At 39.8% G+C, this 13,299-nt stretch overlaps 1 protein-coding gene and 1 long non-coding RNA gene across 3 annotated transcripts in view; one reads left to right on the forward strand and one right to left on the reverse strand.

Moving 5' to 3' along the window:
• The window catches only part of LOC126419901 (spermine synthase-like), a 51,614-nt gene extending 42,517 nt beyond the window's left edge, over positions 1-9,097 (forward strand). For both annotated transcript variants that reach the window (XM_050087180.1, XM_050087179.1), the window contains exon 8: positions 3,825-9,097. In XM_050087180.1, the coding sequence (XP_049943137.1) occupies positions 3,825-3,977 (153 nt within the window). In that variant the 3' untranslated portion in view covers positions 3,978-9,097. The remainder of the gene's footprint in view (positions 1-3,824) is intronic.
• LOC126419902 (uncharacterized) overlaps positions 1-13,299 on the reverse strand; it is a 48,700-nt gene that overhangs the window by 9,423 nt on the left and 25,978 nt on the right. The window lies entirely within an intron of this gene.

Here is a 13,299-nt window from a genome sequence, read left to right on the forward strand (position 1 = left end):
TTTTCTGGTGCTCTCTGACAACTGCTGAAACGAATTGTAACAGGTCGCCGGAAAGTATTGCAATATATTGCAATTGGTCGTTTGAAAAGCATTACTTTCAAAGTACATTTCATTTTAAACAATGAGTTATCGCTCTGAATTTCTTAAATCACAGTCTGTTTGATTTTTACTTAAAGCTTAACACTTTGAAGGACAGCCACTTAGAAGTCATTACTTAAAATTTTGCCAGCACATTTATGTGATGTATCAAAATGTAAAAAATATATGTGAAACCTTAGATCTTCTTGTAGATACACTATGTACATTAATTTTCCTAATTGTGTGTTTGTGCTACCTAAGTGATGTTGCTATAGGCTGACTACATCACGTGTCCTATGCTCCGAAAATCACTACTTTTACATGAGACACATCTTCCGAAAGACGAAAACTGAATTTCGGAGACGGTTTTTCGCTGTCCTGTTTGCATGTTAAGGTCTGAAGCAGATTTGCTAGCCCAGTTGTTAACTATGTCACCTGGATAACAGCACATGTAATTTATGATTTAGTGAGCACAATCACTATTTCTCTTCAGTTAAGACGAGGTGAAAACAGCTTCAGTCTAATATTTCTACTTATCCTTCACTGTACAAAAAGCCACTCTGCCAATATTAGCCAAAATTTGGCAGATTAATATTTTTATTACACCAACATTAACATGGTAAATAATTAAAGTTCTAGTGACATTTATATGATACATCACTAAGGCAAAGACACAGATCATTACTGAACTTCATGAAGGAACTTGTGGAGGCTGTAGAAGCAATGATGAGTCAAATACTGTATGCCTTAGCAGTTGACTTGAAATTTGCCAGGTCATTTATTAATTTAATTTGCGGAGGAAGTTTATTATAAATAACTTTCCCATAATACAGGGTTCCTTTTCGCCTGGTGTTAGAGGAGTGTATATTTTCATTTTTCTGAAAGAGAGTGGGATTTTCCATTGAATATTTTCACACACACACACACACACACACACACACACACACACACACATTATTAATGAAGCCTATTTCAAGGATCAATTCTGAAGTGTTTACGTGGCCACCCAGGGGTGGTATTGGGAGATACGTTTATGGAATCCGGTTTTGGGAGCCCCATGTAAACGTGATAAATATCTGCTATCATCGGCTTACAATATCACGTGACATGAGTTATGACTGGCTTACAAAAGCACATCACAATCTCAATTTCAATGCTTCAGAAACTAACATTCCGTGTTTGGTGGAATTCGACTATATGCTTTTGTAATACAAAAATATGTAGCGCATGTGTTGCTGCAAATCAAAGATCTTTCCAAAACACTTTTTGTGTGTGTGTGTGGGGGGGGGGGGGGGGGGGGGGGGGGGGTTCGCTTCCTAAAGTGGCAGGAGGTTCTACGACAGTGTACAAAACCTTAGCCATTCAAAGGATTGATAAGTTTTATGATTCCGAGGGAAAGTATACTGTCACTTAACATGAAAAAAGCATATTTTCACCCAGGAGAAAGTGTATTTTTTTAACTGGGAAACCTGGGAATTTTTTCCTTGTCTACGTATACACCGTGTGGAAATATCACGCAACCACTAACTAGATTTTCATGGAGGGTATTATAGTGTCTCATTATATAGTCTTCGTGTGGTGTGGTGAGATGCAAGTAGCAAGCCCACTGAATGTTTTAAGTGAAGGAACAACCAACAATTATTAAGATAGTAGACATAAAAAGTAAAACATACTTGTCTATGTACTCATAATGGTTACTTATATGGCCCCACTGGAGCACTAATTATATATCCATTACATAATTTGACGAGTAAAGGTAGAACCTCGCCATATAGCAGAGTTGCTGTATTGCTGAAAGGCACATAAACTAGACAGGAGATTATTCATCTGAAAAAGGGTTTGTCCACAAGTTAGCACAGTGCATGTGTGCCCTTTTCTAGCTAGTTACATTGTGCCAGCACTAGGTTTGTTTGGGTCTTTCGACAACTTGGTACCTCTATTGTTCAGTGCCTTGTTACATTAACGCTGAATTTATTTACATTCCTCCAGGACTTTCCGTTACCATATTCATACAGACATTTACATTGACAAACAGGAGGAAGAAACGACTGTAAGAGTGCCTTGATTACAATTTGGTTTTCAAAAGCTTAGCTTAGCAAATGAATTTCCCATACTTTGAGAGGCAGATATTGACTTCGGTAGAGCATTCAGTTACCAGAATGTCTTGCAGGGAATTATGCTATATTACATGGCCCATCTGCCCACCCACCCAAACAGAAAGTGTAACATTGTTGCAGTTGCTTGAAACAGTTGACATAACCAACATGTCAAATAGTGTTTTTCCCTCTTCTCTACAGTGGCTTTTACAGCCAATTTAATTTGCCCAATCTAGGTATTTTCTGTCACTAAATTAGCATTTAAATTTTGCAGCAGAATATATAAGGGGCATAAAAATGGAATGAGCCAGAGACGTAATTACAGAAACTAGTACCTGTATGTTAGAAGTATTGACCCTGGCTGTTGGGCTGGACATCGTCGTCAGAGGTGAATCTTCTTTGACCAAGATGGCCCTCTTATTCACTTCCTACAGCACGGGACAACAATGAATGCCCAGTGTTACTCGCAAACCGTGACCACCCTTTGCCAAGTTATCAAATCGAAATGACAAGGCAGTCTCACCCATGGGGCCATTCTGCTCCACGACAATGCAAAGCCTCATATGGCCAACACAGTCGCGAGACTCCTGCAGAAATTCAAATGGGAGGTTCTCGGCCACCCTCCATACAGTCCAGACCTCTCTCCCCGTGGTTATGTCATTTTTGGTCCCCTTAAAAAAGGCTCTGTGGGGCAGTGATTCACCTCGGACGATGGCGTCCAGCTGTATCTGCAGAACTACTTAACACTGCAGCCCCTGGAATTTTATGAGGCAGTCCCTCTCACCACCTTGTGTCACATTGGGACAAGTGTCTCAACAGCCATGGTCAGTAATTCTAACATACAGGAACTGGCTTATGTAATGATGCCTCCGGCTCGTTTCTCTTCGAATGCCCCGTATTATTAGTGTTCTCCCTCTCTCCTCCCTCCCCCCCCCCCCCCCCCCCCTCCAATCCCCAAACAGCTGCCCTTAACTTAGCGATAGAGCTATGCAGTATTCAAGATGATGAAGAAGTCTGGTCCTAAAGAATTTTTGTAAAACTGTTCGGGTTCCTTTCAGAATTATTACATACTTCACTTTCAGTTTACGAAGATTAGATGTTAAAATGTAGAGTAGCAGTACTTCCCCTTAGTCTCCAGAACTTTGTAGTATTGTGTTAACACACTTCTGTTTCATGATGGCAAATGACTCATTACTTTGTACACTGGTCTGTAGAGGGAAAAAAATTGTTAGCTTGAAAAGTGCTGCATGAATCACTTTTCAGTGACCATCTTCATAGTCAAGAGGTCAGTGTTGGTGGCTATTGACATGTTGCTTCTCCCTCGAAAGGTCTGGAACTTGGCTTACTCAGATCAGATGAAGCTGCTTGAGAAAGTAAACAGTAAAATTTACAGACATACTGCTGCAGTGGTGTCAAATTGAAAGCTGTTGTTATGCTTGAATCCAGTCAATCCTCACTTAAAATACCTGATTTTTGTTCAGACTGAACAGTTTGGCATTTTTCTTTAAGTGAGAACCTGAAAGGACCAATTTTTTTAGTATTCAGTGATGATGTGGTCTCTAGATGATATGTCAGTGTATTGTTTTATTACTACTAATTGCTGTGTTTTTTACCTAGACAGTTTAATTTTATGGTTGTTGTTTTCTTTAGGGAAATGGAGCATCTTGTCCAGAGTCTCTCAGCATGTTTGAGTCTCAGCTAAAGCAACTTTCTGTACCAGTACAGTTCACACGTGATCATGCATTTGTACCCTCGTTTATGGAAGACTGGATCTTCTATCAAGTACAGCCAGTACCCAACTAGCATTTCAAATTTCACATTAAGGAAAATATGCTGCACACAGCATTCACAGCCCTTGTGATCTCAAGATGACAGCAACAGTAAACTGCCAGATCATCCACAAGATGAAAGCTGTGCAGTCAAGAAATGTGTGCAAACAATTAAGTCACAAGGATATTTTCTCAGTACTGCTTTAAATTTAGTAGATACAGAAATAGTGTTGTCTGCAAGTTATATGTAACTTATGTTAACATGAAATGTGACTGAAATGCAAAGTGTTAAGTCCCTTAATTTGGTGCAAATGCCATATTGTCATGGTTGTTCCTCATAAACATTTAAGACAGGTGAAGTCATTATTAGGTTTTGTTATTCTAATCCATTTAGTTTTCTACTGTGCTCTTTAAGTATTATTTCTGCAAGTGACTGTGTGTAGTACATAAAATATAGCATATCTATATCTGAGTGACAATATTGTAAAAAGGGTAAATCACTACTCACCGTATAGTGGAGAAGTTGAGTTAGTCGCAGACAGGCAAAACGGAAAGACTACTAAGAAAGTTAGCTCAGTCTTTCTGTGTTTGTCTATGACTCTGCTATATGTGAGCAGTAATCTATCCTTTTCATAAATTATCATTATATTAACATGCATATATCAAAAGATGGGATATTGTCCACCACTGTCAGTAGTTATAAAAGATTTATTTTCTCAGTTTTTATTTATGTATGAACTGCACTGCTAAAATTATGTACGCTTTACAAATGAGAGGAAAAGTGGGCCTTCTGGACTTCATTAATATTATAATCTGGGATAAAAAGTTAAGAAGCTGCCACATATATTTATCCACACTGACATTCAGCTGGTCATTTAACAAAGGTAACTCATCTAACATGACCAGAAGCCCTGAAATGTAAAAAGTGAAAAATTGGTATTTGATTGGAAGGCAAATGTTACTTGAAACAAAACAGAAAACTAGCACTGTATTCATAATCAATAAGAATGCCGGTGCAGTGTTTTTGGAGTGTAGTACCATTCAACAGGTTCAGAAGCTTCTGTAGTGTGTATTTTAAAACATCCTTGTCAGAAATAGTGCAGTAGTTAAGTATTTGAAATCATCAAGTGTTACTTCTGGAATTGGTTTTCACTGTTTTTATTAATGTTAATTTTGTTTTTCTTACTCTCTTAAGAAATTTACCTAGTACCTGGACCAATTTAAGTTGCAAAACATTAACTATTTAACTAGTGTGCCCACTTTCAACATATTCTGTGGACATTGATAATGTTTGTGTACATTATTTAGACTGAATTATTTTGTGGCCAGTAAGTAAATTAATTGTGATGCTGTGCAGCACGATTGGTTGCATTTAGACTGGAGAATTCTAGTCTCAAATTATGAGTCATGTCAATGTATCGTTTTTGTGTTTTAATGCAATATTGGCAGTAATAAGGAAGTAGTATTTGTTTGATTAGTGAAGTAATTTGCTCGTAAGCACTCTGTTTACATAAATATTTTTACATTGTATCCTACAGTCTTGTATCTATATTTTGTAAGCCAATGCAGTTGTCACAAGGTAAAAGCTTAATTGTGCTCATAAATTGATAGCCAAGTTTTGTAGGTTTATACAGGGTGCACCAGAAACAGCTGTCTGTTTTGAAAATTCAGCAGTAATTCAGGGGAGAAAAGTGAAAATCTTTATCTTTTTAGTAAAGATAAATTATTTTTTATCGAGAATTAGTGTCTACATACTTCTTGACAATAACACTTGGTACATGTCCTTGCTGAATGACACATTCATGTAGTCTGTCTGGAAGAGAAGACACAACACATTTCTTGGAATCTCCCAAAAGCATTCATGAATTTCGTCTTTCAGCTCACTAATAATGCTTGGGAGTTGCTCATGAACTTCAAGATAGCCTCACGAGAAAATAATTAGATGATGTGATGTCAGGGGAACAAACATGCCAATTGATGTTCCCAAAGTGAGAAATAACTCTGTCTGGAATCATTTAATTCAGGATTCCCGCAGGAAGATGCGCAGAATGGACTGTTGCTTTGTCTTGCTGGAGCTATAGATGGTGATACAGCATGACAAATCTAGCACTCAGAATTTACTGTTACAGAAAGGTCCTCGTTTTAAAAAAAAAAGACTGAAGAAATACTGGCACTTTTGTGTAGCACACTCTAGCAGTTCACATGAGGTGTGTGCAGCCCAGAACTGACTTCCATTTGTTTACATATCCAGACAAACTGGAATGGGTGTAATTTGACATCATTAATCTGTCCTCTATGCCCTCTTCAACTTTCGGAAGCTCCAAGAACGTGTTTCAAAATTGAAGTCTCATCATTGTGTCCTTGTGGTAGTGAAGATCTTTGTTGGATACAGTGAATGCTGGTATCCACCAACTCAAAAGCAATAGCTCAGCAACAAGCTAACCACTCAGGACAACACAAGAAGCTGTAATGCAATGTCTTTATAAATTCCTCTAATGCTGCAATGCAGTACTCTACAGGCTGTCACTCCGTGTCAACTGACCTCCTGAGAACAGTACCCAACAATGCATGTAGCATTACAGCATAACACAGTGAGTGTCCTGTGAATGAACATTTAAAAGCAGTCTGGTGCAGCCAGTATTTGTTGTAGCATCTAATGATACACCAGCTTTTTGATCATCTGACTGTATTACTATTGCAATGAATTGTGACTTACACTCAAAAACTAATTTGTGATGACTGTGTCACACACACACACACACACACACACACACACACACAGTGAGCTAAAAATTCAATGTTCGTCCCCACCTTTCATGTACTGAAATAAAGTTCAGTAGCAGCAATTATATCTTTTACCATTCCTATTGTTACTTAAATGTATTAAGCATAATACATCTAATTCATAAAGTTTAAGTAAGAGCAACCAACAAACTTGCCATGCCAGATGGATACATACATGTTCACGAAAAACAGAATGCCTTAAATAAGTAGAGATAGCATGTTCACATTTCACAGGACATGTAAATTAGTATGTTCTGCAGAAATGATTAGCATGTCAGTCGCCTCGGTTAGTATGTGTCCCTGTTGCCTACTAGGCACAGGGTCACTATGGAGCCTGATAACTTGTTCCATCCGTTATGGCATCGAAGCGTATAAGGCACGAATGGCTTCTTCAGGTGCAGCCACCCATGCTGCATTCAGCTGTGATGGTTGGCATTGGATCACAGCAGTGCACCAGGTGTTACCATACCCCACACATTTTCAATTGGCAACAAGTATGGTGACCTGGGCAGGCCAGAGCAAAAAGCTGATATCTTGTGACAACCAACAAGGCATATGTTTGTGCAGCAACAAGGTTCTGCATTGTCTTACTGAAAAATGTCATCTGGGGTGTTGGGCAGAAAGGGTATGGTTATGGATCACGAGTCATTCACGTAGATCACAGTGCCCTGGACATGCACCAACTGTGATTTGTAGTTAATAGCACCCCACTCCTTAAGGCCTTGTGTTGGTATTGTGTCTTGTGCCAATGCAGTCACTGTGATACTGCCTCCACTGTCTGCAGGGAACCAAAATGCAGTCATCAGTTTCAAACAAAACCTGGATTCATCTGTAAACACTATCTGATGCCATTCCTGTCCCCAGTGACAACATTCCACACACAAGTGCCATCTAGCACGTTTCTGCACATTCGTCGCAGGTAGGCAGAGAAGTGGATGACTTGCAGGTAGCCATGGGCTGTTACCCGTGATAGTGTATGATGTGTTACTGTTGCCAGAGCTGAGGAGGATGCAGATCTATTGTGCAATGCCATTCACATGAGATGTCGATCATCTCGATGGGTGGTTTGGGTGGTGTGACCTGACCCCTCTCGTCGTGTTCTACAGCCTTTTGTGAACCATTCTGCACAAACCCATTGCACAGCTGAAACACTTTGTTCCACATGAGCAGCAATTTCCATTCTGGAATTTCCATGATGGCTGCACCTCACTCGCTCATGCCAATAATGCGCCCTCTTTCAAAGTCACTGATTTGATAGTACAGTTTGTGCATACATCTGCAAGGCATACTGCATGTCTGCTCAAGTCACAATGATCCATTATCTTTGATTTATAGCAAAAACAGCCATAGGCACCTTTTACCAATAGTTGATGTTGCACTGCGATACCAAACCCTCATGCTGACATGGTTCAAATGCTAATCATTTCTGCAGAACATACTAATATAGATGTCCTGTAATAACATCCATCTCTAGTTGTTAAAGGTGTTATGTTTATCTCTGAACATGTATTATAATGTTAACATAAGACCAGTTTAAAGGAAGCTGTCGTGCACGTGGCCAATAAGTAACAAATCACATAAAAATAAGTGAAGTATTTTGTTAGCCTTAAGAAATGTTACCTTCTTAATATTTACACTTCAAAATTTTTTACATGGCAGTAGAAAACTCAGAAAAGGGTTTTATAAAAAGTGATATTCCCTAACTAACAATTGGTCAATTCAAGCAAGGTGACATGAGAAGAGGTAACTCATCACTAGGAAGATTTGAAAGTTTTATTTCAAAACTTTTATTTGTACTAGTAATTTGGACTCTTTGGGATTAGAGAACACATTGAGATAGGGAATATCATTTCTCTCAAAGAATGTTTGACATCCTTGAAAGGATTGCTAACTCACAAAAAATATCTGTTTCATGCTGAGCAATGTGGCAACACTGTGAGGAATAGACATTCGGTGCCCCCCTCTCACGAATAACATACATGAAAGTTACAATGCCATACAATATTAAGAGGTAAAAAAGTTATTTATTTTGACTGAAGTATCTAGGGAAAAAACTGGGTTAATTACAACACACACTTCCACAGTGGAAGGGTTATTGGTCACTCATTGATGGTCCTGCCTTTAATCCCCAATAACCACATCTGCTATTTTTGCTGTAACAAACTGTGACTGAATTCTCTACTTTCTTGATGTCAAACTGAAGTGGTTTCACTAGGCTAACAACCATACATTTAGTTTTATTAAATGCAATACTTGCATTTTCCTAAATTTGATAGGTTTTGTTTGTATTAAATGGAATGTAAAACAGATGACTTAAATGTGCTTCTGTAGCAGATCAAAGAAATTAAAATTAACTCAGGTTAGTTCTAACAGTGTGTTGTGATTCAATCAAGATAGCATGGCACAAATCACCAATAAAATGACCTGGTCTCCTTTTAAAATATGAAACTGTACTGTGAAAAGGATCTTGCAATGTATTAATGGTTTGGGCTGTATCTTGGGTCTGAATAGAGGCATCAGGTCCAGATTTTAGCTGAGGGCTTTGGAGAAGCTTTGTAAAACTATAGATTTGCATGTTGCATCAAATTGTTTCCTTCCTCATACTTTCCCTGTCTAATTTAATGTTGATAACCAGAACGTATAAAGGAATTAGAAGAGTTGAGCAGAATGGATAGTATCTTGAAAAGTTTGTTGAGTATGAAGAAAAAAAATATGGTAATGGAACTGAGTCAAATAAAAAAAAAAAAAATGATGCTGGTTGAATTAGATTAGGGGAATGAAAAACAAATAGGAGTTGACAAGTTTCATTATTTGGGCAGCAAAATAACCAATGATAATCAAAGTAGAGAGCATGTAAAATGTAGACTGGCAAAAGCAAGAAAGGCATTTGGGGAGAGGAGAATGGAACAACGTAGTATACAACTGATAGTTTTTGTATGGGGTGTAGCCTTCTAGTCAAATGAAATATGGACAATAAGCAGTTGAGATGAAAAGAGAATAGAAGCTTTTTAAATGTGGTGCGGCAGAAGAATGCTGAGAAATTATATGGGTATGTTGATAACTAATGATACACTGAATCGAATTGAAGAGGATTGGTAATGGAAGGTAGTGTGTGTGTGTGTGTGTGTGTGTGTGTGTGTGTGTGTGTGTGGAAGGGGAAAGGAGATAAAGATCACATAGGGAGACCAATGCCGGAATACCGTAATAGGTTCAAATGGATGCAGATTGCAATAGGTGTGAAGAGGCTTGCCCAGGATAGTCTAGTGTGTAGAGATCATGAAACTAGTTTTCGGATCGAAGGGCACAATGAACAGTATATTTAATGTTTGTGTGTGGGGGAGGGGGGCGCATACGTACAGACGCATAAATTCCCCAAGTGTGTCCGACAGACCAAATTGGTGCTGTTCAGTCAACCTGATTTAAAATGTTTATGGTTTCCACAAATAATGCATATATTTTTTTGGGTGGTTCCAGTGAAAAGGCCAAAACTGATTTCGTTCCATGTTCTTGTACAGTTTGAGCATAAGTTCAATCTCTAATGGCCTAGTTTTTGATGAGACTCTGAACTGGAATCTACCTCCCTCCCTTCACATACATCAAACGTTTTAGTCTCACTGTGAGGACAGTTACTGTTGAAAAAGCACAGGGTTCATTTCACGTGAATCCAGATTGAGATGTAACTCACTAAATTGTGACGGGTGGGATAAAAAGGAAGCTATGGGTTGTTTGATATCCAAACTGACTCATCAGTTGATTAAATCAGACAATGGAAACTCCAGGATGGAAAAATCAACAATTTTAGGGAAAAAATAGACTGCCACTCGCCGTACAAAGACACTGAGTTGCAGATGGGCACAATAAGAAAACCTGTTACACCTTTAGCTCTCAGGCAAATCCTTTTTCAGAAAAGAAAACACACACAAATTTACACAACAGCCATCTCAGAAAGCTCAGACCAGAATGAACTGCCATGTTGAATAGAAGCAGAAATCTGAAGAGGGAAAGGGGGAGGGATAGAAGGGTGTGGGTGAAGAGTGTGTGTGCAGGGACTGATAAAGGCACCAGTTTGAAGGCTGTGTGGAGGGGAAAGAGGGGTTGGTGTGCTAGCAGAGGGTAGCACACAATGGGGGTGCGGGGCCATGAATAGGCAGGAGGTAATATAGCCGAAACTGTTGGGTGTGGGGACAGTAGATTGAGGAAGAGAGAGTTTCGGGAGTGGAGAATTTGTTTTAAGGATAACTCCCTTCTTGACAGTTCAGAAAAGCTGGTGGTGGAGGGAAGGATCCAGATGGTCAGGGTGGTGAAGCAGTCATTGGAATTGAGCATTTTATGTTCAGCTCCATCTTGTGCCACAAGATGATCTACCATGCTCTTGGCCACAATTTGGCAGTGGCAGTTCATCTCAGTGGACAGCTAGTTGGTAGTCATACCGACATAAAAAGCTGTGCAATGATTGCAGCAGAGCTGGTATACAACATGGTCACTTTCACAGGTGGCCCAGCCTCTGATGGCATAGGATAAGAATGTGACAACTGAAATAGGAAGTGCTGGGGGCGGGGGGGGGGGGGGGGGGATGAATTGAGCAAGGGTCTGGGATTGGGATTGGGAGTGGCATAGGGATGAACTAGGATGATGTGGAGGTTGGGTGGGCAATGGAACACCACTTTAGAATGGATGGGAAGGATCTTTGGTAGTATTCAGGGCATGATGATAGGTGATCACAGACCTGATGAAGGACGTAGTTCAGTTATTCCAATCCAGGATGGTACTGGGTGATGAAGGGGACACTCTTATGTAGCTGGTTCTTGGGGTGCTGTATGAGGATTGGGGGGATGTGAGGAAATAGCACAGGAGATATGTTTGTGGGCTAGGCCTGTCTGTGAAGGCCTTCAGGACACTGGGTGAAGGAGTTCCCCAGGTGGCAAGGCTGTATGGGAGGGATTTTTCAGTGTGGAAGGGACGGCAGCTGTCAAAATGCAAGTAGTGTTGGTGGTTGGTGGGTTTAATGCGGACAGAGGTGTGGATGGAGACATCAGAGAGGAGGTGGTCACCGCCCAGGAAGATATCAAGCTGGGTTGAGGATGACTAGGTGAAGAGGATGGGAGAAAGGTGTTGAGGTTGTCAAAGAATTAGGGTAAGGTGTCTTGGCCCTGAATCTGTTATCAGGAAGATGTTATCAGTGAACTTGAAATGGACCAAAGGTGTGGGATTTTGGGTGGTTAAGAAGGTTTCCTCTAGATGACCTATAAACAGGTTGGCATAGGAGGGTGCCCATGGCTGCACCACAGATTTGGTTGTATATCTTCCCTTCAAAGGAGAAGTAATTCTTTTTTACGACAAAATTAGTACAGTGTTTGAGGAGCAATGTAATGGTTTTGGAGTATGAAGCACATTGCGAAAGGCAGTATTCAACAGCGGCAAGACCTCGGGCATTAGGGATGTTAGTGTATTGGAAAGTGGAATCGACAGCAATGAGTAGAGATCCAGGATGTAAAAGTGTGAGGCTAGTGGAGAGTTGGTGAAGGAAGTAGTTGGTATCTTTTACGTGGGAGGCAAGATTCTGGGTACTTGGATGGAGGTGTTGGTCAGTGTGGGCTGAAATTCTTTCAGTGGCAGCATAATAACCCATAACAGGGTGTCTGAGATTGTTGGATTTGTGGATTCTGGGAAGCATGTAGAAGGCAGGCGTGTGGGTGCCATGGGGAAAAAGTTCTAGGCAGGCCTAATGCTTTATATCTTGCAGAGGGAGGTGGTTCTGGGATGTAGTGATGGGACAACTGACTGTTTTTAACAATTCTCCCCCCCCCCCCCCCCCCCCAGTCGAATGAAACTAGTCTCAGCAGCAATGCCAGCTATATAAATGTTTACACTCACTCACAGAGTTTGAGTTGTTTCATTCAGTGTGAGACAACTGACTGAAACAAGTCCCCGTCTGTTTCAGTGGTTATATGAAGGTTTCACTCACTCACCGAGTTTGAGTGATTTTATTTACATACTTTTTCAGCCTTTTTGTTATCATGAAACATGACAAGAGTTGACAACTTTTTTTAGTGACAAAAAGTACCTTATTTCAAGGAGATATGAACAAAACGTGTATTTCTAAAAACAAGTCCATTCAAAATGTATGTATTTACTTACTGAAATACGAAGTTTCGTACTTGTGGCATTAAATGTCAATTTTTGGTTGGTTTTAAAAGTTTAATATCTGGTGCTGCATTGTGAAATTGTGTGTATATAAAGGAACAACCGCTTTTTAGTACCTTATTAGGTCGTTTTCTTGTCTGTTTTTTTCGGCACAAATTTTGCAGTTGATTTTAAACTAGCTTCCTGATTAGCTAGACACTTTCAACTACCTCAGAACTGGATGAGACTGCAATATTAGCTTGCTTTCAAGTCTGGTGTGTGACAGAGTAGGTACTGGTGTACCACTGTTGCTTCCCTGTTTCCTTGTCCCAGTCACGAATGTTCTGCACTTAAAAACTGTTACTGCTAAGATTCCCTGTCAGCTCAATTCTATCTAGTTTTTACATTGGTTAATTTCTTGTGAGATATGCCTATGAGGGAGCAATATA

This window comes from Schistocerca serialis, chromosome 9, assembly GCF_023864345.2.
Source record: "Schistocerca serialis cubense isolate TAMUIC-IGC-003099 chromosome 9, iqSchSeri2.2, whole genome shotgun sequence".
In the NCBI taxonomy this organism is placed as follows: Eukaryota; Metazoa; Arthropoda; class Insecta; order Orthoptera; family Acrididae; genus Schistocerca; species Schistocerca serialis.